General features: G+C 40.1%; 5 protein-coding genes and 1 long non-coding RNA gene across 7 annotated transcripts in view; 3 read left to right on the forward strand and 3 right to left on the reverse strand.

Annotated features, from left to right (window-relative positions):
• Nucleotides 1–1,284, forward strand: part of LOC143025296 (uncharacterized) — a 2,994-nt gene extending 1,710 nt beyond the window's left edge. Inside the window, exon 2 of the mRNA XM_076184769.1 lies at nt 1–1,284. This exon is cut by the window's left edge and continues 98 nt beyond it. Within this exon, the coding sequence (XP_076040884.1) occupies nt 1–586 (586 nt within the window). The 3' untranslated portion in view covers nt 587–1,284.
• Nucleotides 1,285–3,347: 2,063 nt separating this feature from the next.
• Nucleotides 3,348–7,829, forward strand: LOC143025640 (uncharacterized). The gene is made up of 2 exons (XM_076185617.1): nt 3,348–3,948; nt 4,702–7,829. The coding sequence occupies exons 1-2, from the start codon at nt 3,607–3,609 to the stop codon at nt 5,413–5,415; spliced, it is 1,056 nt and encodes a 351-aa protein (XP_076041732.1). The 5' UTR covers nt 3,348–3,606; the 3' UTR covers nt 5,416–7,829.
• Nucleotides 7,401–13,070, reverse strand: LOC143025642 (uncharacterized). The gene is made up of 2 exons (XR_012966419.1): nt 11,252–13,070; nt 7,401–7,669 (listed from the first exon to the last, which is right to left on the reverse strand). It is a non-coding gene; the product is annotated as an uncharacterized LOC143025642 (long non-coding RNA).
• Nucleotides 7,830–11,253, reverse strand: LOC143025641 (uncharacterized). Its single transcript, XM_076185618.1, has 2 exons — nt 10,742–11,253; nt 7,830–8,319 (listed from the first exon to the last, which is right to left on the reverse strand). The coding sequence occupies exons 1-2, from the start codon at nt 11,174–11,176 to the stop codon at nt 8,029–8,031; spliced, it is 726 nt and encodes a 241-aa protein (XP_076041733.1). The 5' UTR covers nt 11,177–11,253; the 3' UTR covers nt 7,830–8,028.
• Nucleotides 13,071–13,360: 290 nt separating the features above from the next.
• LOC143025297 (uncharacterized) lies at nt 13,361–16,138 on the reverse strand. The gene is made up of 2 exons (XM_076184770.1): nt 15,776–16,138; nt 13,361–14,547 (listed from the first exon to the last, which is right to left on the reverse strand). Exons 1-2 carry the CDS (start codon nt 15,882–15,884, stop codon nt 13,907–13,909), a joined length of 750 nt encoding a protein of 249 aa, XP_076040885.1. The 5' UTR covers nt 15,885–16,138; the 3' UTR covers nt 13,361–13,906.
• Nucleotides 16,139–20,774: 4,636 nt separating this feature from the next.
• LOC143025298 (uncharacterized) lies at nt 20,775–24,717 on the forward strand. Of its 2 annotated transcripts, none has more exons than XM_076184772.1 (2): nt 20,775–21,753; nt 23,713–24,717. In XM_076184772.1, the coding sequence occupies exons 1-2, from the start codon at nt 21,511–21,513 to the stop codon at nt 24,436–24,438; spliced, it is 969 nt and encodes a 322-aa protein (XP_076040887.1). In that variant the 5' UTR covers nt 20,775–21,510; the 3' UTR covers nt 24,439–24,717. The 2 variants fall into 2 exon arrangements, with proteins under 2 accessions (XP_076040887.1, XP_076040886.1); XM_076184771.1 differs by having other exon boundaries at nt 21,070–21,753; nt 23,710–24,717.
• The last annotated feature ends 2,066 nt before the right edge of the window (nt 24,718–26,783 follow it).

Genomic DNA, 26,783 nt, shown 5'->3' on the forward strand with positions numbered 1-26,783 from the left:
AGTTCGCATGCCTAATCCTCTCAGATACCTGTGTTCGGTTTGTGACAGACATCATCTCTCCGACGCTTTCCCCACAAGATCTGTCCAACCTGCTTTGCAACCTGTCGCCACGCCTGCCCGAAAACCTGTCGTTTCTCCTGCCGGGCAGGCTGGCCTCCGTCGAGAACTCCCAGCAGGACCCTCCAGAGGCTTCCGATTTTCCCTCAAAGTGAAATCGCGCCACCTCAAGTCGTCCGACCTTCTGATCACCGCTCCTCCCGACGGACTCCGCCGAACGCGACGTGGGGATCACGTCGTCGACTTCCTCCGTTTCAGTCACGACGTCACGCTCTTCAGAGTCGCTCTTCCTTTAGGCGGGACGCTGGCGATCAAAGACCGACACTTCAAGACCCTCCGAGTCGCCTCCTCGCCGACGGGGGACTTCCTCCTCAGGGAGCCCCTGTTCGTCGAGGCCGGGGAGTTCTGTCGCATCCTCCTGGTCCCTCGAGCGACCGGGACCCCGGACCACTGCAGAGGATCGTCGTGGAAGAGGAAGTCCCGTGACGTCACGGCGGAGTGTGGTGTGCGCGTCACTGCAGCTGGTTAGGATCTTTGGTTGTGTCGATGAGCCGCAAAAATAGACACTAAATGTGATCGATGAAATCGAGCACAGTGCCCCCCGGATATTTAGTAACTACAGTATGCATGCGAAGACGCATTTCATTGTGAAAATGAAATCCGCTGCATCAGTGTTGCTCTCGGAGTGGGCATGCAATTGCATCACCTCTCGCAATGTAACATACACATTGCCTTATCTATATGCTGTACTGTGTCGTACACATCTGAACATGAACTGTCACAGAATGTGTAGGCTAGCTGATGCCCTTCTAATCTAATGGTGCTATGTGTTAATAACGGAGAAGTTTCCATTGCAATACTCCACTTTGAGGTAGTCTTGTTGCTTTAGCATCACTACCAAGTACAACTAGACCATCTCTCGTTTGAGAATAGAGTTTAAACTTATTGTATTACGAAAAGTTAGGTAAGATAGTTATTATATGAACAAAATCATTATGTGATACAATTAACACTGTTATGATAACTTTGTATAAATAAACTTTGAACGCAGACCTGTCTGATGTTTTTGTTCCTAATTTATGAGTGACAGAACTTTGAGTGATCCCCCAGCTCATTTGCCAATATCACGGCCACTTCCTCAGAAAAATAAAGAAAATAAACAAATGCAACAGATAATTAAAGTTTCACTACTGTACGTGGAACCTAAACAGCTGCCACATAAACAACTCAAAGGAACACAAAGGAAGAACAAACAACAGCAGGCCTACTGGCCCTAACGAGGCTGTGTGTGTTTACTATACTAAGCTACATTTGAGAAAACAGGGGAACTAGGCGGTAGAACATGAACTAACACTACTGCTACCACTATCCTATCCAATTACAATTAGATGCCGGACTGTCGAATCTTTTATTGCAAGGGTTAATATTTTATTTGCGGATTAGAGTCTAACTCGTAAGTGACATTATCGTATTCTGTAATAAAAGAATTTGAACTATTCTTAATAAATACGAAAAAAAATCTACCTTGTTTTTGTAGTATCCTAAATAAAGACTATGAAAGTAATTATTTCATTGTCAAAGGTTAAAGTATGCTAAATCAAGGAAGAAAACACGACCTAGTCATATATTTCAAATTAGAATATTCTTATTTTCATTTTTCGATGAATTGAGCGTGTCGATGAATTGTTGTCGGTGAATTGTTGTCGGTGAAATCGCCGTATCCCATTGTATTTGCATTAGTAGTGGTGTATAAATTGCTGCTTCTGTTTCATATATTTTTCTATTATTTTTGGTTCCCTCTAACTGGTGGAAATTTATTTGAAACGAGAAAAAAATAATATCTTTTGGCCAAGTGGCCTTCTAGAAAAACTTTATCATTAGAAGTATATTATGATAGACTTTGTTTGTGAAACCTGGAAAAAACCCAGCGATTATTCAGGAAAAAAGAAAAACAATAGAATATGTTATTGTTAATGTGAGTGTACCTTGTAAGATCAGTTATTTGTTTGTTGTCATAATGTTTTATGACGTTTAGAGGAAGAGCTGTTTGATGTTGTGCTCCTCAAAGACCACGGTAAATCTCTCTCTCTCTCTCTCTCTCTCTCTCTCTCTCTCTCTCGCTCGCTCACACACACACACACACACACACACACACACACACACACACACACACACACACACACACACACACACACACACACATACATATACATTTATAACTGATGAAGAATGTATGTTGCATATATGTAAATCAAAACTTAAAGTACAGTCGGAGCAGAAGAAAAGACTGGAAAAGATGAGTCTATAAAACTTGACTGCTAGCTGTAGTACATACATACACACACGCACGCACGCGCGCACACTCGCGACACACACACACACACACACACACACACACACACACACACACACACACACACACACACACACACACACACACACACACACACACACACACACACACACACAAAGGGTCCACTAACGATTCTGTCATTAACAAGTGAAAATGCATGTTTAACATTGTTCCGTTACGTTTCGTCAGACGATACGACATGACGTCACTGATGACGTTACGCCGCACTTGTTTTGTGTTGTTTGTTGTGATATGGGATTCTATCTGACCTTCGCCTCATTACTTTGTTTGTTCGACAATACTTAAAACTGAAATATCCGGCTGATCCACAACGGTATATTGTGAATCATCCTTAGGTTGAAATTCGTGTTTGAATTGTATTAATGCAAAACTAAACAATTGATCAGTAGATAAAAAGAAAAACACATGAATAAATAGATAATCGTTGTCTTCAAAGTTGTTGAATTATGGCAGTTTACAAAGCAGTTATGTTTTGATTTGAACTTGGTAAGTAAAACATAGAACAACTGTTTATTTTCTACTATTTGGTCTTCGCTTATATCATTTGTAAGGAAATGAGCATGGAAATGATGTGTGGGCTTGAAATATGGCATCGTTTAGGTCAATAACAGCACTGTTTACAAGTCTGTCTTGGACCACTACTGCGTATGTTTTCTTTGGCATATATCACAAGATATTCAGTTCTTAGTGATAAATAAAATGATGTATACAAGTACGTACATGCAGTCTCTGATAAATTACACAAGGATGGTGGGAGGAGGGTGGGAGGAGGGGGGGGATGGTCAATGAAAGTTTTGCTTAGTCCGCCATGCTCAAACTTGTCGGTTTCCGTCAGCCGACAGGACCGAGCTTGTGTCAGGTCAGAGCACATATATTTAGCGGAAGGAAAGTACAGAACTCAGTCTTGTCTCAGGCATTGATGTGTTTGTTTTGGATTTTTGCCTACATGTAAGGACGAAGATATTATCGTTTTTGTGAAGTGTAAAAAGTGCCTTCTAAACCACTAGATTTATGCACGTCTGAAAAGTGATTCGACAGTGTCGAGCTTTCATGCCTTGCTGATGCCGTCCACACGGGTCACTCCACCCATTCCGTTCAAGTGTCTGAAAAGTGCCTTCAAGTGACTCCAACTTAGAATAAGCGTTTCTACTGGCCATAGGTACTAAACTATCACAATGGCGCCTCTTCAGATGTCTTCGCCAAACTCTGCTCTTCCGGTGACTTCAACACAACCAGCTCTGCCAATGTCTCCCATTCGAGAAATTGAGCCACGAGCACCGGACTCTACATCTCCTCCAAAACAGTCATTAGCTCTTGCGAGTCCGAAGTCTCCGAAGCAAATAAGCTTGTCAGGACCTTCTGCAAGTGAGCAGTCGCCATCTTTCTCTCGTCGAGAGTCTCCGTCGATGTGTTCCTCTTTTGCATTCCAGCCAGAAGTCCTTCCAGAAGCGGACTCTTCAATGGCGCCTTCAGGATCGGCTGTGACCCTACCAGTGTTTCCAAAGAGCATTTTAAAGGTTTGTTTGGGGTTAATATTTATAATAGATGTTGGTACACACACACACACACATACACACACACACATACACACACACACACATACACACACACACACACACACACACACACACACACACACACACACACACACACACACACACACACACACACACACACACACACACACACACCTGTATCTTTGTTGCTACTTTCCGTTGTAGTCGTCTGCGTATTTTGTTATTCAGTTAATATTCCTCATCAGTCTTGTATGAGAAATATACCTATGCATTTATATATCTATTTGATTGATTATCATTTATATTATTTATTTATTTATTGATCATTATTATATCTTTTTCGCATCCTACCTAGTTATAGACCAAAAGGTCTCCTGTCGGCATCAGTGGCGGCGCCAGGGGGGGCTTGGGGGGGCTTCAGCCTCCCCAAAAAAGTGGTCAGCCCCCCATTAGCCCCCCAACTCAAATGAGCAAATTGAAAATTTAAAACACTCATTGAAATGATTTTATTAAGTGGATTTTTTAATTGCCAAGGCTAAAGATTTGTCAGCCATCAGTGCTAGCCCAACCATTAACCCCCTCCCCTTCTGAAATGAGGATAATATATGTGTATTATCATATTACTATCAGCCCCCCCAAAATTTGCTCAGCCCCCCCTTAGCCTCCCCAACTAAAAATTCCTGGCGCCGCCGCTGGTCGGCATGCTCCGTCTTTGTAATCCTTTGTATTAATGCCCCGTTCCTGTCTTAACAGAGGAAAAGGAAGACTTCTCAGTTGGACGACCATCACAGCATAACCAAGAGGGTGAAGTTTAGCCAAGAAGAACCACGAGTATTTCTTTTACAGAGAACTTCGTCCTCTCCCGGATGCGTCACCCGGGTGCCGTTTTCTTCCATAGGTCTTCGGCGGAGTTTGTCTTCCCCAAAAGATCTTCCGCAGTCCCAACCTTGTTCCAGGGGCCCTGCATCCTACGTTAAGAATTATACGTGCATATCCATTAAGAGCAAAATTGCTCCGGGAACTTTCAAGTTCGTCAAAAGAACTTCCAAGCCTTCAGAAAATGTTCTTCAGCAAAGTTCTTCGAATGCAATAGAAGTGTCCGCCCTTTCTGGTGATCCACAGAACACCAAGGGAGAGAACACTGGAGAATCCATCGTGGACTTCATGACCTTCAGTCATGACGTTACGCTGTATAAGATCGTTCTTTCTTTCGACGGCAAGCTCGATATCCAAGACCTGATGGGTCTCAAGAGCCTTCGAACTGTGACGTCGGACATTGGGGAGTTCGTGTTTGAGGAGCCTTTGGTGCTGAGGGCGGGGAAGTCTTACGGGATCTACCTCAACTCCCGGTTCGAAAGCGTCGCTCTCAATGTGGGAACAACGTGGAAGATCCATTTCAGTGACGTCACGCTGGAATTGGGTCATTGCACCATCGTGGGCGGGATACAGTTGATGGTATCATCTTGATGTAAATTAGACAATTAGCAGCGATAATCAAAGGAGATTGTATACCAGAATTTTTTTTTTTTTTTCTTTTTGTAAATATGTTTGAGTTGTAATTTTCGTATTTCTTATTCCTCGTTTTCGTATGGGTAAACTTGAATTATTTAAAGATTTGTTTTTATACCACTTTCTTGACATGTTTTTTTTTTCCTTTTTGTAAATATGTTTGAATTGTAATTTTCGTATTTTTAATTCCTCGTTTTGATATGGGTAAACTTGAATTATTTAAAGATTTGTTTTTATACCACTTTATTGACATGTTTTTTTTTCCTTTTTGTAAATATGTTTGAATTGTAATTTTCGTATTTTTAATTCCTCGTTTTGATATGGGTAAACTTGAATTATTTAAAGATTTGTTTTTATACCACTTTATTGACATGTGCCTTCGTTCACAAGCGTTGAAGAAATCTCGCCCTTTTTTGACACCTGAAATTTAATCAGAACTTTCTACTCTCTATATTTTGTTTACATCTTCTTGGGTACCTTTAAACATTTGTATCAGTATGTACAGTATCCATAAGATATCGACATAGAAATGTCTTAAATTCGTTCTTCTCTTTGGATGTAGATCAGTCAACACACCAACCTACAAGTCTTCTCGTACTCTTCTCTGTCAGTTAACTGTCTTTTGTAGAATGATGCTAGCGTTACATTATTCCGTAATTCCGCAACAAAAGCATTACAAGTAATAGAGAAAAAAAAAACATTAGCCTACTCTTGTTTTGTTGTATTGATTTGCCATCCAGTCTTTCCTTGAAGCGAGATAGTTCAGATGAAATTTCATATTTTGACACACGCACGCACGCACACACACACACACACACACACACACACACACACACACACACACACACACACACACACACACACACACACACACACACACACACACACACACACACACACACACACACACAACCCGCAGCGCACCGATACTGAAATTATTTCATCCTGCCCAGGACTGAAATAATTTCAGCATCGCTGAGGATTGTTACTCCAACTCTCATGGGTAGGGAGTTGAGTGTGTGTGTGCGTTTGGGTCACAGCATTACCCATAGAATGGTAGTATACGAGCTCTGAGCTCTCTTCCTAGGGGGAATAGCTGTCGATCACGAGTCCAACACGTGATCCAAAACCATGGTGAATCACACACACACACACACACACACACACACACACACACACACACACACACACACACACACACACACACACACACACACACACACACACACACACACACACACACACACACACACACACACACACACACACAAAATCCCCGGCGCACCGATACTGAAATTATTTCATTCTGCCCAGGACTGAAATAATTTCAGCATCGCTGCGGGTTGTTACTCCAACTCTCGTAGGCAGGGAGTTGGGTGTGTGTGTGCATTTAAGGTCACAGCATTACCCATAGAACGGTAGTATACGAGCTCTGAGCTCTCTTCCTGGAGGGAAACAGCTGTCGATCACGAGTCCAACACGTGATCCAAGACCATGGTGAATCACACAAACACACACAAAATTGCAAGGTGTCATCATAAACTAGAATAAACACTGAGGAAATATATAATGAGCCCAACTACTTTAGCCCAGAAACCTCTTCGTTACTATGTCATCACTTAGTTTGTTCTCTTTTCGGCAATAATAATAATTGGCAACTTGGACTGGATACAAATTGTTTCAGTTACGTACGACGAAGATTCCCCTTCTCATTTTCACAAATAAGCCATTTGAAATTGTATTATTATTATAACATTTTCATCCTTGTGAGCAGTATTAATGTTTGGTTTGTTCAAGAGTAAAATCTTTTGGTGAAATATAGATATTCCCCTAAAAATGCCTTACTTTATAGGAGTGACGTATTTTAGCATTGTCACTATTCAGTATGAAAAAGGAGAATATATCAAATATGTGCAATAATTGGACAAATAAACTCGTGCATAGAAAAGTAAATGTTTTTATTATTCTTACTGATAAATAAAAATTATCGCACCAAGAAGACACGAAGAAGCCCGCGACATGCACGGTGACGCGAAGACAATGTCTCACGAAGTTCTTCTGGAAGGACCCGCGCTTTAGAAGTTGGTGTCGAGGTAGATCCTGTAGGATTTGCGAGTCTCCGACACCAAAGGTTCCTCAAGCACGAGATAGTCCGTGGTTGAGGACTCCATCAGAAGGGTCTTGAAGTAATTGTCTCAGATGTCGAATCTTTCTAAAAAAAAAAAAAAAAAAAAAAATGTACATTAGGATTTGCGAGTCTCCGACACCAAAGGTTCCTCAAGCACGAGATAGTCCGTGGTTGAGGACTCCATCAGAAGGGTCTTGAAGTAATTGTCTCAGATGTCGAATCTTTCGCCAAAGGAAAAAAACAATGTACATTATGTCGTGATGACTGAAGCACAGGAAGTCCTTGTTGATCTCCTTGGCGTCTTGAAAGACGTTCGGAATGTCGAACAGTCCTCCATTAATCGATAGAAAAAAATAAATCATTGCCTAGTAAATTTTAATTTCATCTTTAGACTTAAAGTTCCCGGAATGACTTGGTTCTTCCATGGATATTAGTCGACAGGTCTAGAGATAAGGTCCTGGATGTCTGGAAGAAGACTTGAGTTGTGACGCATCTCCTGGATAAGACAGACTCCGCCGAAGACCTTTGGAGGAAGACGAGGCCCGAAGACTGTCGCTGGATGATGACGCATTCCGCCCCAGGGAGGCGATATGTCCTCCCAGGGAGGCGAGATGTCCTTCCAGAGGGGCGAGATGTCCTTCCAGAGGGGCGACATGTCCTTCTTCCTCGTCCAGCTTCCGCCTCTTCGTGACACCGTGACGAGGGTCGGCTGACAAAGAAGTCCTCCTTTTCTCCTGGAAGAAGAAGAAGGAGGAAGGGTTATAAGTACAGTGTGTAAATTATACGATGGCTTTTATTACATTGAACTGCATCACTTCCAGAACTGTTTGTTACTGATCTCACGCCAAACGTAATAAGCAAGAATTGAGCAGATTGTACAAAACTCATCTTAACCTTTTGGCTACGAGAGGTTCTCCCTTTGCTGAAAAAAATCGCTGGCTGTAGCCAGAATAAGATTTGTAAGTTACTGTTATAGATTTTAACCCTTTGCCGAATAAAATAATTTTACTACAGCCAAAATAAAAATTATAAAAGTTGAAGTAAAAGGTCTAATGGACCCAACAAGCCGAGAGGCGTTGTCAACGACGCCACTTTAACCCATTCAACTCCGATGACAAGATGTCTTGTCATTTGGTCAAATAAAACAAAAAATCATAAAACACCAAAATGTTTGATCAAACACCAGAAAAATATGACGTCAATCCTCGCTTCGCTGCGAGCGAAGCGAGGATTGACGTCATATTTTTCTGGTGTTTGATCAAACATTTTGGTGTTTTATGATTTTTTGTTTTATTTGACCAAATGACAAGACATCTTGTCATCGGAGTTGAATGGGTTAACGGTGCTGACCCCCTGGTGGGGGGGGGGGAGATCGGAGGAGGGGAGGAGGGGGACAAAAGGGAATGGTGGAGGACGAACACGAAATGAGAAGGGAGTGTGCGGCTATGCGATAGAAAAGGTTTTGGTGTATTAATGTAGACGGTTGTGTGAGCATGGTGGTTAATTTTTGTTGTTGTCTGAAATGAATTAAATCAACAGAAGGCAGTCAGATTACTAGGAAAGGTAGGGAGAAGGGTTGATGGACAGAATACAGTCCCTCCCCAACCCAGAGGATAGAGGATAGCATTAGGAGCAGTTAATAAATAACCTTTTTTTATTAAATATGAAGGACAAAATGTGTCATACACATTAAGGTAAGGAAACATGCATGCAGTTTATAGAAGATAAAAATCACATAAGAATTATAAACGAATATATAGCTTTGATACATAGCCCAAAGTCAGAGAGAAAAAAAATAAAGTGAAAAAAGTGTGTTCATATGTGTGTATGAGGTAAGGGGGGGGGGCACTAGAAATCCCCCTGGAAGCCAAGGTGGCTCCAGCCTGGAAAAGTTTGGAAACCGCTGGTTTAAACAGAAGAGTTAGCTGGAACGCCTCCTTCCGTCGGCCACGTTGAAGGCAAAGATTCAGACCAGGTGCAGCAAAGCGTCACCGATGACGTCACGTCGTCTAAAAACAAAAGTGGTTCTCAGCCGAGTTTGCGCCACGTTTCTCCTGATCACGTGATGTAAATGGCGGGTATTGGGCAACCTCTCAGAGTTCCCCATGGGTTACGCCAGCTTTATTTATTTGTTTATTTGTTTTAAGTTGCTGTACACTTTTGTGTACATATGTTTTCGAGTGAATGGATATAGTAGAATATGTTTTTCTCAAAACGGATCTGAGGGGTCCATGGACAAATGACATGTTAGAAAGAACCATAGTATGTGTGTGTGTGTGTGTGTGTATGTGTGTGTGTGTGAGAGAGAGAGAGAGAGAGAGAGAGAGAGAGAGAGAGAGAGACAGACGGACAGAGAGAGAACTGCTTGTTTAATGGATCCATCAAAACAGAGTATTGAGAATCGCCTACTCCCCACAAAAAAAAAAGTGCAGGCATTCGTTAGTATTAGTTATATATATATATATATATATATATATATATATATATATATATATATATATATATATATATATATATATATATATATATTTCTAATCTTTAGAATTGGTTCAAGTAGTAATCATTACCACAGCGCTGCCATGTGTGTATACGATTTGTCTGAATATAAAAAGATATTTTCACTCGCGTTTCCGATGATCACATTCTCACTGATACCGTTGTCGGAAATTGTTATAAATCATGACATTGTAACTGACAGAAAAATGTTGGGGAACTTCCATTGCATTTTGATTCTTTGGAAACCTGTATCTGACTCATACAAGTTGATCGTCTCAAAAATTATCTTAGGTTTATCTCGATTAAAGATAACGTATATCCTTTGTGGTGACGTAAAAGTCGATGATAAGAGTTTGATAGGGCGTTTGCACTCATAATGATTGTCGATTTACAAAGCTCCATTCAAAGAACAGTTACGCATTACTGTATGAAGTTTTGAACAAAAAAGCGAAATAGTTCATACAAATCATCCAATTTGTAATGCCAGTGCATGGCGACTCGACTTTAAATATAGATTTAAAAACATGAAGTATAAGATTTTTTCTACATATTGATCATTATGTGTTTTTTCTATGAGTTGTGGGTAGGGAGGTCATTCATAGGTCTAAATTTGGTTTTGTGTGAATGTAATAATTCCGATTAAATTCTGACTCGACAAACCTTTGAACTCTCCGATATCAACGATTGTTGCTCTGGTCTGGAAGGCACTGTCGAAGTGTCTGTCGCTGAAGACACAATCAGGTTTGAGGAAGTGGAGGACGTTGACGAATTCTCTCGAAGTGAGAGCAAAGGACTTTCATCTCTCGTGGGAGCTGTCTGTATCCTTCCAGGAGTCGAGGAGGATGGCAGACTCGCTCCTCTTGAAGTCCCAGAATGCATCCTTCGTGCGGGAGACTCGGAAACTGTCAGACCTCTTGAGGATTCTGGGAGGATCCACCGCAGTGCAGACTCTGTCTCGGGTGTTCTTCTTCTACTTCGTGATACTCGTATTGGGAGGACAGGACGAGTCGAACGTGCGAGAGCCATTGTACGGGTAGTTTCTGCCGATCGGACTCTTGGAATCGGCCTTGCCATAAGCTTCGTCAGAGACACCATTGTTCCTCTCTCGTCAAATGTATCACACTGAAATTCACCGATAACGATTATACTGAAGTCACTGATATAACTCACGCGATCAAAACATCCCCTTTGTCGTTTGCGATGAGATCGATTTTACGGTCGCAGAAAGAGTAACTAGGAAGATTCTGTAGTTCTGGAAATGTCGACAATACACTCGTGCCCGCGTCACCAGAGCCACTTGTAATGAAGACACTATCACGCACTCAGAGATGCCCCCAAGAGCCTCTCGTTCTTCGCTCTGGAGATAACAGGAAGCGACTGACTTCGTCCGTTGCCGCGGCAGCAATCAAATACGTCGTGAGTCACCGCGCGTTCTCTCATGTTGGGCTAAGCCCAGGGCTATCACACTGGGCTTCCACGGACTTCACCAACACCGACCGTTGAGAGTTCGTTTGGATAGAAACGACTTCGATACAATATTTTTGTTTTTTTCAAGCCTCCAAATATCAAATTATCTTTCCGTCATATATAGCAAAACCGAATGATGATTTAAGATATCGTGAACCTACACGAATGTTAATCATACTGTTTAAATGTTCATGGAGAAGTTCAGATTTCTGCAAGTGAAGTTGTATTCTAATTATTCAAATGGAGGTTGGAGGTAGGATGTGGGAGGAAAAATAGCCCGGTGTGATAACTCACTTTAGTCGTGCGTCAGGACGGGTCTGCCTGCCTGCCTGCCTGCTGGACTGCTCAGACCAAGACCTTTTAATCATTTAGGGTCACATTAGCAAAGCTAACTACCAACAGGAAACCTTTAGGTCCATACCAATGTCGGGTACAGAAAAATATAGATATATATAAACACCCCCAAAAAGCAAATAAAACAAACAAACAAAAAAAGCTAACATGTAATCAATATTGTGCCTTTACTGCACAAGGAAAATGTGAATGCATGTGGGAGAGGGAAGTGTGGGGGGATTACATGGGTGAGTGTATATGTTCATGAATGTTCATGTGCATGGGAATCCTGAATGCCGTGTACATTACAGCACCAAGTTCATCCCAAACAACAGTCTGTGTGCATGATAACCGTGTTACATGAATGAACATGCATTCTCGAAGATCCACACTGGCGAACGTTGGCAACCACCCCACTGGTCACGTGATCGCAAGTATGACGACATTGTTTGTCGTTGGGTTGTGATATCAGAACTTCACTTGTTTCCCAGGCAGATTTTGAACCTATACGACTACGTTGGGAGAGATTAAAACAACCGAGATATGATATACAGACTGATGTCTTCGGATTTTTCGCTTTTGAGTCCTAAGATACCTGAAATACATCTTCAAATGTCTTTGTTTTCCTGAAGCAATTGCATGGCTGTTGACTTGCTCCTCGGTAGCCACACTACATGATCATGATGTTGCACTAGGAATTTTGGATAATACCAACACAAATTTGACCTTTGCGAATCTTAATATACACGAAGTAACCTCTTCGAAATCCTGAGGATGAGTTACCCACTCAGTCGTCAGGGTTTTACTCTGTACTTGTTGGCAGACCCAGACGCTTACCAGGAATCTTTTCTGCAACTGGGACACTTACCTCTACAATCTAAACCCCATCAACCCTAACCCTGGGTGTTATCAAGGCTAATTTTCCTCTCCCCGGTTTTCCGTCCGTGTTGGATCCGGTCCTGTGGAGGAGGTGGAGAGAGGATTGGTCAGACTCGACAATGGGGGCGGGGATGGGGGAGGGGTGGGGGGAGGGAGTGCTTACGTCATGATACTCAGAGGCTCCACAAGGAAGCCGAGTACGTCATCGATTTTCTGAGACGTTGTTGAGGCAAGAAATAACGAAGAGTTTGAGGAGTGGCGTTTTTTTTTTTTTTTAATCGTGCTTCGTTACCAGAATAAGACCCTAAAGTCGGTAATACTCTCGGCGGGTGTACCTCTCGTACAAAAAAAAACAAACGTTGATTTCTTCGTGTTTTATCTTCTTTCTACTGCTTGTTCCTAATGAATCTGTATGTACAAGTAACAATATTAATGGGGTAGACATAGAAGCACAGGGATACACACATGTGCACTCCCGCATCACACACAAACGTACACACGCACCACACGCATAGGCACGCACACGTGTTCACACACACACAGACACACACACACACACACACACACACACACACACACACACACACACACACACACACACACACACACGTTTTATATATGACTAGGAAATAAAATATATATTCACATGTGTGTGTATATATGCGTGTACATCTACATATTTTTCTCAAAATTTACAGTGACTATTGCATCTCCAATCTTTCTCGCATCTTAGATCTTTTTGTCGTTAACACTTGACCAAACACTTGTATACCGTTGTTCTCCCTCAGCACACCTCGTTATGAACCGGAAGATTGCCTCTCATTGCCACTAGAATCCACCGCAATCCACTGTACACATTATGTCAGTTCAGAAGATCCCTTTTTGTCTCCCGTTCGAACGTTGTCGAGTCTCTGTTACTCGAAAAGTAGCGAAAATTATTTTGTTTACAATAGTCAAGAGCGGGTAGTTTTTACTTCATAAGGCATATGAGAGATGTAACCTGTTCTGGATACTTAATAAAGGTAACTGACGAATAGTGAATAATTCATTTCAGTTTATTCGTTTCAGAATATCAAACAGTTTCGACTGTTCAGAGGTACAGTAATTATACAAAGTATAACAGCGTCTGTTCACTAGAAAATAACATTAGGTACTAATCCATAAATCTATTCCGCCCACGAATGTATAGTGACCCCACTCAGCAATCAGACTTCCTGCGTGAGTCTGCCAGAGAGATCCCCTGCATCGAGGAACACCACCTAGACCATTCGTCGAGGTCAAATAAAAGCGGTAGAAATGGAGAGCCTCTAGAACCAAAGGTTCCTCCAGCAGGTATTCGCCCGTCGTCGAACTTAGGGTTCTTAGACTTGTGTAGCGTTGGTCCTTGATCTCCAGCTCGCCTCCGAAGGGAAGGAGGACTTCGTGGAGCTTGACGTCACGACTGAAGCGCACGAAGTCGACGATGCGGTCCTGGTGGCCGAGGTGGTAGACTCTGTCGTCCCTGTCGACTTGTGGAGAGACGAGCCGCTCTTCCACGTCCGAAGCAGGTCGTAAGGAGATTTTGAAATTTCTCGAAATTCTCTGGATGGGGTTGTGTGGTTTATGGATCGGTGAGGAAATCTTGGATTTGCTGGCGACTGATTTTGAAACTAGTTTAGAGCGACGTTTTGGAGTTGGGGCCACTGTGGAGATGAGACCGTTCAGGAAGTTTTTGGGTTCTTCGTAAACTCGTTTTCTCTTCTTAGCAGAATAACTCTTTGGACGGTCCAACAAATTCTCCAACTCCTCTGTAAGAAAAAATAAAAACATTAATAAACGAATTGATAAATTAATTAATAGAATAAATATATAAATAGAGGAATATATCAAAATTGTGTGTCTGTCAGTTCCATGTGTTACTAAGAAAACAGAAGAATATTATGAAATCCACAGAGATGTTTGGCGGTTTTGTGGAATGACGATGATCACTTGTGGCAAAACCATAAGATGAAAACAGTAAGGTTCATCAGTCTAACCTAGTGATTCCCAACTAGTGGCAAAGATTTACTCCCTTGTAAGTTACAAAAATGATAACAAATAAAAAAAATAGATAAAAAATACAGGGTACGGATGATATATATCTCACCTGAAAAGTTAATATTAGTTTTGTAATACGAACCTGGGTGGCCACATGTTATTTACATAAGTGGAAATTTATTTGATTTCTTAATTGATGCTTATTTCGTGCAGAACCTTGATGATAATAATTTCTTTCGTAGTTTTGTGTTGATAATGCATTTTTGTAGTATGGGATTAACGTAGTGCATAATCAAATGCGTCAAGCCGAGATGGAAGGGAGAAGTGGGAGGAGATTGAGGGCCAGAGGAGAAGGGATTAGAACTCAAGTAACCATTTGCGATTCTGTTGTGCCCTTGAGTGGTCTAGTAATGATTTATAACATTTAAATTGGTGCTCGCGAACACTAACTCTTTAGAATCAAGTCTAACAAAGGACTGATGGTCTTCACAGAAGAACTCTCATCAGTCAATAACGTGTAATACACATCAGAGTCGCACAAGTTGTATTTGGAATATTTTTCTTCAAATTATTTAAATACTTGGGATCTTTAAAGTAAGAAGTAAGTAACACATCAGAGTCGCAATAGTTGTATTTGGAATATTTTTCTTCAAATTATTTAAATACTTGGGATCTTTAAAGTAAGAAGTAACACATCAGAGTCGCACAAGTTGTATTTGGGAATTTTTTCTTCAAGTTATTTAAATATATGGGACCTTTAAAGTTATTTTTATCAACTGGACCGTTTTGTGAAACAATTAAGAAGACAGGTAATCATTAACATCAGTCTCACAAGTTGCATTTGGGAATATTTTCTTCAAATTACTTAGATATATGAACCCTTTAAAACTAGTTTTATTAGTTGGATTATTTCGTGAAACAATTAAGAAGACAATTAGGTGTTCATCAACAATTGGGAACCTAAAGCCTAGATCGTGGGTTGACGACTTTTTTACGAACCTTCGAACTCCCATCTTGTGTCGATGTCACTAGACGATCCACTGACACTGGATCCACTGCAGGAGGCGTTGACTGAGGCCACTGCCGCAGTCCTCGTTACTGACCTCATATCTGTTGGTGGCACTGGTGGAGTACCGGGTAGCGACAGCACCGTTGGCACGAAGGTTTGGAACGCAGAGCTGTCTCCGGTCGATGCCTGCGGGGCTGTCTGTGCCTGGAAAGGAGCTTGCACCCGTTTAAGTTCGTCGTGAGGCCGAACATGTCCTGGCGCGCTCGGCCGCGAGTTTGTTTTGATACGCGGTCGGGAGGCGAGGTGCGCGCGGCGGCGACAGGGAGGCGAAGTGGAACATGTTCACATAAAACAATATAGATAACATTGACTTCACTCCTAAGGTACAATAGTTTGCCTGTCGTTTCGTGTTTCTCGCACATACATACATTAATAAATGCACAGTATATATGTATACATGTATGTATATACAGTACGCATGTATGTGTATGTATGTATATGTATGTGTATGTATATGTATATGTATGTATGTGTGTATGTATGTATGTATGTATGTATGTATGTATGTATGTATGTATGTATGTATGTATGTATGTATGTATGTATATGTATGTATGGATGTATGTATCCATATGTATATATGCATACGTGTATATATGTGGATATGTACGTGCGTACATATAGACGCATTATTTATGTGCGTTTTTCGGACCTACATACGTACATATGGACGTATACATGTATGTATAAATGTATGTATACATATACGTACATACATATGCACGTATTTACGTACGTATGTACGCATATGCGTATATGTGTATGCATGTGTGTATATATATATACATATATATATATATATTTGTATATATATATGTGTGTGTGTGTGTGTTGTATATATATATATATATGTCTGTGTGTGTGTTGTATATATATATGTATATATATATATATGTGTGTGTGTGTGTTGTATATACATATATATATATATATATATATATGTATATATATGTGTGTGTTGTATATATATATATATATATATATATATATATATATATATATATACATATGTATGTAAAGACAGACAGACAAATACGGAGGTGAGGTGTCAAAATGAAACGTTAAGGCTAGAGTATGGAGCTTTATTCAGAACCAGACGTTTTCGACCTCTTGGGCCTTCCTCAGTGGACTGAATACAGAATGAAAATCAAAGTCCGTCAACAGCTGACATGGTGATCTGACGACCCTGCGTGACCTCACATATATATACATATATACATATATATATATATATATATATATATATATATATATATATATATATATATATATATATATATATATATATATATATATATATATACATATATGTATATATATATATATATATATATATATATGTATATATATATATATATATATAATATGTATATGTATATACATATATGTATATATGTATATACCTGCATATATATCTATATATATCTTTATATCTGCGTGTGTGTGTGTGTGTGTGTGTGTGTGTGTGTGAGAGATTCACCATGGTCTTGGATCATGTGTTGGATTCATGATCGACAGTTATTAACATCCTGGATGAGAGCTCAGAGCTCGTATGACCGATCTATGGGTAATACTGACCTTACATGCACACATACACCCAACTCCCCGCCCACGAGATTTGGAGTAACACCCCGCAGCGCAGCGATACTGAAATTATTTCAGCCCTGGGCGAGAGTCAAACCCGGACCGCTGTAGTGGCAGGCGAGAACTCTAACCACACGCCACGAGGTGTATTTACCAAGTTGTATTTTACGGGAAGGGGAGCTACGCTCGTGATATCCCGCCTTTGTATCTCGCAGTGTCTAGTTTCCTCTTAAACTGTGTGTGTGTGTGTGTGTGTGTGTGTGTGTGTGTGTGTGTGTGTGTGCGCGCGCGTGTGTGTACATGAATATGTATGTATTTATATACTTAATTATTTATATGTAAATGTGTATAGCAAGGAAATGGTGTCCAGCTTCTTCTCTGAGGAGCTATGAGAACGAAATGGTAAAATAATAAAAACGAAACGCAAATCAGCTGATGCCCTAAGTTCCATTGACTAACAATCCGCAGCCCTACGGCACCTGGCATTGGTCCTCGGTCTCTCCCATAGGTCTATGGTGTCTGAGAAGAAACGTTAGACTGAGAACTCCGTTGTATTTGCATGGGATTGTTACTGTCACTGGCTGAAGGCGGTAGAGGGAGGGAAGCAGTTGTCAGATGTCAGTTTTCCTTCCATTTAAAGAAAGAAGTAAAACGGACGAAGTTGACAGGGTGAAGTCCGAAGACCAAGTGTCAGCCCCTCGGGGCTACACCCAATGGAAATGAAGAAGTTGGCGGGAGTTGAATGTGTGTGTGTGTGATGGGAAATTGCCATGACACTTTTTGCCTTCACGACCATTGAGTCAGATCAACTACCACACAACTCTACAATACATAAACTTGCACTTTACGCCCAAGCATGCTTGTGGGCTACATGTACATCACACCTGTATCATCAAAGGATTGAATTTGTTTCTTAACTACTTAGCCCGGATCAATCCCACCGGCTCCCGTTGACTGGCACGGTGCCATCTTAGTGCCAATTTATGTGCCTATCACAGTAAAAGACAAAAGTCGTTTTGTCCTTCCTGAACGTATTCGTAAAAACATATATGTTGTTGCGAATCATGGGGTATATTTTACCTTACGTTTGGTTTCATATACCTTTTTTGTTAATGATGTTGGGTCAAGGGCTTTAACCAATGTGATGCAGGCAAGGTCATCATATTAAGACAGCAAGGCAGGACTCGTAGGTATGGATTTAAATTGGACAACTTTAGGTTTCAGAAGGAAACAGGCAAGAATTGATTCAACAACATAGTGATTAACGAATGAAATAGACTGCGTAGAATGTATTGAGTAGAACGTACTAAATGTATTGAGTAGAATGTACTGAATAGAATGAATAGAATGCATTGATCACTGAAACAATTGGTTGTGTTAAGATAAAATTAGATTAGTTTTTGGATACGGATGAAAGGTGGGGACATGAAACTGCCTAGTGTAGGCCTTATGGTCTCTTGCAGTCTCCTTTAGTCCTATATTCTTATGAACCAGAGCAAAAATATTGTGAGATTTCGTTTGCACAGGTCGGGCCAAGAGGAATGGCAGAGGCTTTGCCATGAAACAAACACTGCAATGCCTGAAATTTATTGAATATTATTTGTTTGTTTGTCTGTTACTGTGTGTCTGTTTATCTATCATTATTTGCTTGATTATCATTTATTGTTATTTATTTGTCAATTTATTATTTACAAAATACCTGTTTGTTTATTATTCAATTTTACTTGTTTATCTAATTATCTATTTTATTATTTATATCATTATGATTCGTATTAATTAATTCATTCATTTATTTTTTATTTATAATTATTCATCTTTTTCGCACCCGATCTAGTTATGGACCAAAAGGTCTCCTGTCGGCATGCTACTCCTTTGTAATCCTTTGCAATTTTGTTTCATATATATTAAGGGAATTGACGAAATCAAGGAAAACACGGATGTGTATTTTGATGTAATCGCCCAAATGTTTGACGTTACTAATCTTTTGTGTCTGGACTGAATGTGCTGCCTATACAGAATGATGACATCATGTGGTTAGATGTTTTATGAGAATCTAATCAGTGTGTACGTATACACGTGTGGACATACACACATACACGCACACACACATACACACTATATTTTCAGCAGTAATGCTGCTATACCCAATAAACCATATATTATTATTATTATTGTTATTATTATTATTATCATTATTATTATTATTTTATTATTATTATTATTATTATTATTATTATTATTATTATTATTATTATTATTATTATTATTATTATTATTGTTATTATTATTATTATTATTATTATTATTATTATTATTATTAATTATTATCATTACACAAAAACACACACACACACACACACAAGGATGTAAAGAAATAGTTTTCCTTATAGATGCATAAATATGTGGAATAGCTTAGAAGATGACAAAGCCCAAGTTCAAACAATACCCTAAGTTCAAATCTAAACATGACAAGTGGAATTCAGAGATATAGATTAAATTGGAACCGTAAGTGAATTTGAGTCTAGGTATGATAGTAAATTAGAGAATAGGAAACGGGACCCTACGAGCGTTGCTCTCTTCCTGTATACGACAATTAGGTAAATACACACACATACCTAAACGGACACACACGTCTACATGCACACGAACCGATACATACACGCATTCACACCTATACGAACGCACACGTACATGCACACACATGCCTACAGCCACCCGCTCGCACACCTACATGCACACTCATACATGCACGCACAAACGAAAATAAGTATACATAATGCACTTACCTGCACACACACACACACACACACACACGAACAATTATGCAACTGTCATTGCTCTTCGAAGAACTTGAGAAAATATAGATAAGGTATCCTTCCTGGCAAGAATGCACGTGCATCCACTGCCAAGTTGAAAAAAATAAAAATAAAAAACTTGTATGGAAATAAACATCCTAGAAACTTTCATGCAATATGATCCCTAGATTTGTTTCAGAGATGTTAAATGTGAATTTTTGTTCTTAAGATGCTTTGTTTTATCACACTTTAGTTGCATCCTTTCGTCAAACAAATGAATGGAATGACGTCACAGCCCGCGATAGGAGGCTACGTCACGGGAGACACGCCCACACGAGAAGATGCCAGCGTTCGCAAGAATGCTCATCTCCGTGCCAACAAGTTCGATCTTGTAGGTTAGCCGTTGCGGTAACAAAAACATGAAAAATATATGTATGACGTCAGGATTTCCTGCCTAAACACACGCGCACGAGCGAACGCGCACACACAATCATATGCACATACACACAACACCTACACGTACACTCACACACACGCGCGCGCGCACACACACACCTTCCCGTATATTATAACTAGGTAGAATACCACACGGAACATACACAACATGGAATACACAGTACACACGCACGCGCGCGCACACACACATACATAAGTTCATTTGAGGCCAGGTATGATTATTTAGAGTAGGAGACGGTTGTTGTTTTCTTGTACACTATGATGAAATAAATACAATTAGGTAAATACGCTACAAAATTGCAGTGAACTGTCACAGCAATCACAAATCCCATAAACGTTCACGTATTTTACCTAACACTTGCTAGTTTTAAGTATCGTGTCATAAATAATAAGCAAGACTTTTAGGCGCACATGCAATGCACTTATTATTTATAACAAAACGCACAAAAGTAATAAATGTCTTTGCGTTGATGTTAACGGTGTTGTAGGACGATGAGTATTATATTAAACAGAAGACGACAGAACTGAACAACATGGGACATGTCGAAACACGCGCGGGACCCTCAGATCAACATTGTTGACGACGCGGCCCGCGAGAGCTCGGCAGACGTAGTCGCTGACAGTGCGCCTCAGCGAGAAGATCAGGAAGAGGTGTTTGAACAATTATTGTGACTGTTGTGCCTTTATCATCTATCACACGACATATCCTGTGCTCAGTGTATTACGAGTGCCTTCAAGTAGTTTATTACCATAGAACGTGCCTTGCGACTTTCACGATTGGTTGAAGGTGATTCTATTATTGTTTTGGAAGTCCGCCTCATCGCTGATGAATGTACGACCACACAAACTTTGCCACAGCTGACAGTGCAATTCAATCAAGTAATCTCTTGAACGACTCGAACGAGGCAACAACGATGGGAAGATATTCAGTCCAAACGAATATTGTGTCATCCACGCAGAATGATCTACCCACGTTCTCGCATCAGGAGACAAACTTACCAATGCCTTCGACAAGACTCACTCCAATTGTTCCCACCAGGTCTTTCCCGATGTCTGCACAGACTTCGTTAGAGGTAAGTCGACAACAAAGTTTGTTTTGACATTTTATTGAAATATACAAACCAGGATTTATGTTACTTTTAATATGGTTTGGGATCTAATATTCTTAAAACTTCACGGAGAAGGAAGGGTTAGTTTGTTTTTTGTTGTTGATCGTCTAAAGGAGGGTGGGGTTGAGGCGAGGTGGTGCGGGAGTTAGGTGGTTAAAGAAAACGAGGAGGAAGGGGGAGACTTTAACATTTTACGACAATCTTGTTTACGAAAGTTTCTGAATAACCCAAGAACGATAACATTTGTTAAACAGCATGAAATTTAATAACCAGCAATTGATAAAGGTTTGGAATATGATCTCAGGTGAATATTTTTTTTTCATCTTAAACGTCATACGGGTAATCACATCTTTGTTTTTTTTTTCAATGAATAATTATCGCAAAATATTCCATGATCTGATGACTTTCTTTCGTGATATACGTCGTATGGAGATATTGGAAGAGACTTTCGTCTCATATAAATAATGATTGCAAAACTACTCTACCCTCAAATCACCTCTGGGATTGCTGGCTCTAATATTCCATACATCATAATGACTTTCTTTCGTGATATACGTCGTATGGAGATATTGAAGAGACTTTCGTCTCATATAAATAATGATTGCAAACTACTCTCCCTCAAATCACCTCTTAGATTGCTGGCTCTAACCTAACCAAACCTAACATTTTCCCATATTAGTTTTTATTTTATTTTCTTTCTGCGATCATTATTTATGGAGATGAAAAATCCTTTAAATGTTTAAATATAACGTAGGTCTTGGAATAAAGATTTTCCAATGGGAATGACGTTTTCTGAAGAGAGTTCATGACTAAGTGCCGTGTAAACAAAATCAAGTTACAGACGGTCACGGAAAGGTAGGAAGGGAAGAGTTTCAGAACCTCCCAGTGAGAGATGGCGAGAGTTTTAGCTTAAAAATATACATTTTTCTATATTCGCGTTTTAATTCAAACTTCGTCAATGATGTAATTATACGTTTTTTAACATGGAAGAAGTGTTTTTTCATCAGGAATAAATTCTCGATATCCAAAATAGAATGCCAGAAAATATGCCTAACTCTCATTAATTTTGGATTTTGACATTATCACCAATGAGATACATATAGCAAAATCATTCGATGGTCCAAGACTAGTTTGTCACTATTGAACAATGTCATTACTAAGAGTCTATAATGTCAACGGCAATGAATAGCACGGTGTTTGGTTGTGTGTATGTAGGGGATAGGGCACGGAAATTAATTGCACCTGTGGGATGTATGTCACGCATTCGTAGAGCGTATGATTTACACAAAAACATATAATATATTTACATAAAAACATATAATATTGACGATTACTGATGTTTCAGTTGCCCATATATGGCCAAAGATTACAGCAGGATCCTATATTGTCGAGATGTAGTATTTCGTTTGTTATAACAGAGTTTTTATCCTTGGGTAAGCAGTATCATGCCAAAGAAGAATCATTTGACTTAATAAAACTCGTCCAGATGATACTTTATACGGGGCTGTCGAGGACTTTCGTTGAACAAAACCGTTGCCTAAAGCGTTTCATTCTAATCACGTACTCACAAACATCAGGAAAAGTGTTCATAGGAAATTATGCCCCTGTCTCGTGTAACAAACTGTCAGCTTAAATCGACTCAGGTTTTAGTAGTTTATTTATTAAGGCGGAGCATGCTGACAAGAGACCTTTTGGCTCATAACTAGGTCGGGTGTGAAAAAATATAAATTATAAAAAAAATTGTATATATATATATATATGTGTGTGTGTATAATAAATAAATAAACGCATAGGTATAGTTTATTAAACAAGCAGGTAAAGTAAACGATAATAATTTGACAGATCAATAATAATTTTCCCCATTTGGTAATATATTATGAGCCAGGAATGTTCACCTTATTCTCTCTCTTTCTTTTCCAGAAGAAGAGAAAAAGTTCGGCGGACGAGCGCCCTTCACAAGCACCGAAGAGGCTCAGAGCGATCGCCGAAGAAGACTCTCCAGCCGCTATTCTTTGCCGGACAGCGTCTTCCCTCGACCACGTCACCCGGGCGACTTCGCCTCCCAAGGTTCTTCCGCGAAGTCAGACTTATCCCAGATCCACTCCGCGGTCCCACAGTCGTCCCAAATACCCAGGACCGTATCTCAAGAACTACACGCTCTTGTCCATAAGGAGCAAGATCAGCCCAGGAACCTTCAAACTCAGGAGACGTGAGTCCACAGCTCCAAGGCCCTCGGGATTATCCTTCAGGATTCCTTCTGCGGGCAAAGGAGAAGGTCACACGTATTCCGTCGGCGCTCGAAATGTGGCCTCGGAGGGCACCGATGGGGAATGCATCGTCGATGTCCTGACCTGCAGTCACGACGTCACACTGTACAAAATCTTCCTCTCCTTCGACGGCACCCTCGAAGTCAGAGAGCAAAAGAGTCTCGAGAGCCTCCGAAGGTCGACCTCGTCCACAGGTCAGTTCGTGTTTAAGGAGCCTTTGGTGCTGGAGGCGCAGAAGTCTTACGGGATCTACCTCAACTCCCGCTTCGAAAGCGTCGCTCCTTACAAAGATAAAACTTGGAAGATCCAGTTCGGTGACGTCACGCTGGAATGGGGTCACTGTGCCATCGTGGGCGGTATGAAGCTCCTAGTTTCATCTTGATGATTAGCTTCTGTAGCAGAGAAAATATGTATTTATTTTTAATCTAAATAGGACTGTGATAACTAAACTCATCTTTATTTATGATTCGCTTGAGTAGCAGCGGAATGTATTTTCCTATTTCTGATAAGATTCTTGTTGTTAAATGCCTTTTTATATATAATACTCAAGTCAGACTGAATGACTTAAAGAAAATAAATATTTTTATACAAGGATTATGTTTAATATTTTATGAAAAAAGATATCTTCTGTCGTGCTGTTAATAAATATTTTTTTATACGAGGAGTATGTTTAATATAAAAATATAACCTTCCATTCATGCCAAAAATAAATATTTTTATACGAGGAGTATTTTAATATAAAGATATAACCTTGCAGTCAAGTTGAAATCCGTGGATAAAATGAAAGGGAACTTTGATTTTTTACCATTGTCAAGAGTTCCCATTATTCAATATTCAGGCAAGAAAAATACGAAAACAGAAAGAAGCCTATGACTACTAAGTTCGAAGCTTGTAAGATTTGTTTAGATATCTGGTGTAAAATGTAGTAACACGTTTGTAAATCACAACTAACACCACAATCGGACGAAAGAAAGAGTTACATAAGCGAAACTATATATTTCGATTGCTAACTGAAGAGGATTGCAGATAGCAATAGAAAAATAGTTTCGCTTACGCAACTCTTTCTTTCGTCCGACTGTGGTGTTAGTTGTGATTTGTTTAGATAAACACCTAAGCCAGCTGCTGTAATGCCTGTCATTCATCTTATATTATTTGGTTGAATTTAATTTATTATTATTTACTATTTACCTGTTTATTATTTAACTATACCCATGATTTTATTTATTTTTATATTATATTTATCATTATAATTTTTCGCATCCAACCCAGTTATGGACCAAAAGGTCTCCTGTCGGCATGCTCCTTTTGTAATCGGGTAGGCACTGATTGATGGGGTGGCATCCCAGTGGCGACGCCCGTATAGATGACCGGCATATGTAGTCATGCTAACACTAGAACCCAGTTAGATAACCACGGCATCTGCTCCTTGGGAAGTTGGGTAGAGGAGTTAGTTTGTGTAGGAAATCGCACAGGTTAAAGAACGAGTTGGACCAGATTTGATCAATTAACGTGTTTCATTTGGGGAATATTTGAACCGGTCTAATAATTTTTTAGGTGCATTTTCTAAGCTGATATGACAACACCAGAAACTACCATTTTGAAATAAGAGCCAGTATTCTTTACCCACTTTCAAAGTGAATGAGAACACTCGACGGAACATCAATGCGGGTTTGTGAACACACACATATTAACATTTTTGCACCATTTTTATGTCATGTATCTGCAACACAGATATGATGATCTTTCATTGACAGTAAAATCGAATAACGTACTTCAGATTTGATTTTATAGTACAAAAGTGATAAAACCTTCAGCACAATTTGCGCTTTGTGATAATGACTCCTTGTATTGTGCCTTTTTTTCACCATTGGTCTAAGTGACTCGAGCAATTTCAACTAGGCCCGATTGAACTCCAAAGGTAAAATGTCAACCAGTTGTCCAGCTGTCTTTACCTTTGGCTCAAGCAATTCAACTTGGCCTAAATCGGCTCTTCCTCTGACATAACCGATTGTCACAGTGCTCCTTTCTAATTGTGGGTTTAAGCAATTCAACTTGGCCTGAATCTACTCCGTCGCTGAAATGACCAATTGTCACTCCTTCTATATTTGGCTAGAGCAATTCAACTCCATCGCTGATATAATTAATTATCACTCTACCTTTTATCTTTGGCTAAAGCAATTCAGCTTGGCCTGAATCGACTCCACCTCTAAAATAATAATCAATTGTCGCACAGTGCTATTCTAATTGTGGGCTGTAGCAATTCAATTTAGCCTGAAACAACTTTACCGCTAAAATAACAACCTATTGTCGCGCTGTCTTTGTCTTAACAATTGCCAGGTCACTGTTCTTGCCTCACCAAGACCAGATCAGTGTCATCTTTGCGACAGATGAGAACCTTCGTTTGCTGTCAGAAAGTGACATTCTGATCATGGGCGGCACATCCAAGACAGCGCCTCGTCCGTTCATGCAGCTGTTCACCATCCATGTTTTGCATCGGGACCGGCGCTTACCGATCGTCTACGAGCTTTTGGCAGAGAAGACTGCGGTCACTTACCGTGCTGCTCTGGATCATCTGAAAAGAAGTCTTCTTCACCAGAATCCCATTTTGAACCCACAGAAGGTATTGAGCGACTTTGAGTGGTCTACTAGCGACATTTTGTGCTCACTTTCCGAAGTCAAATCTTGAAGGGTTGTTCTTTCCACTACTGCAAGACACACACACACACA

The sequence above is a fragment of the Oratosquilla oratoria genome, chromosome 5 (assembly GCF_046742065.1).
Source record: "Oratosquilla oratoria isolate Oo_2021 chromosome 5, ASM4674206v1, whole genome shotgun sequence".
In the NCBI taxonomy this organism is placed as follows: Eukaryota; Metazoa; Arthropoda; class Malacostraca; order Stomatopoda; family Squillidae; genus Oratosquilla; species Oratosquilla oratoria.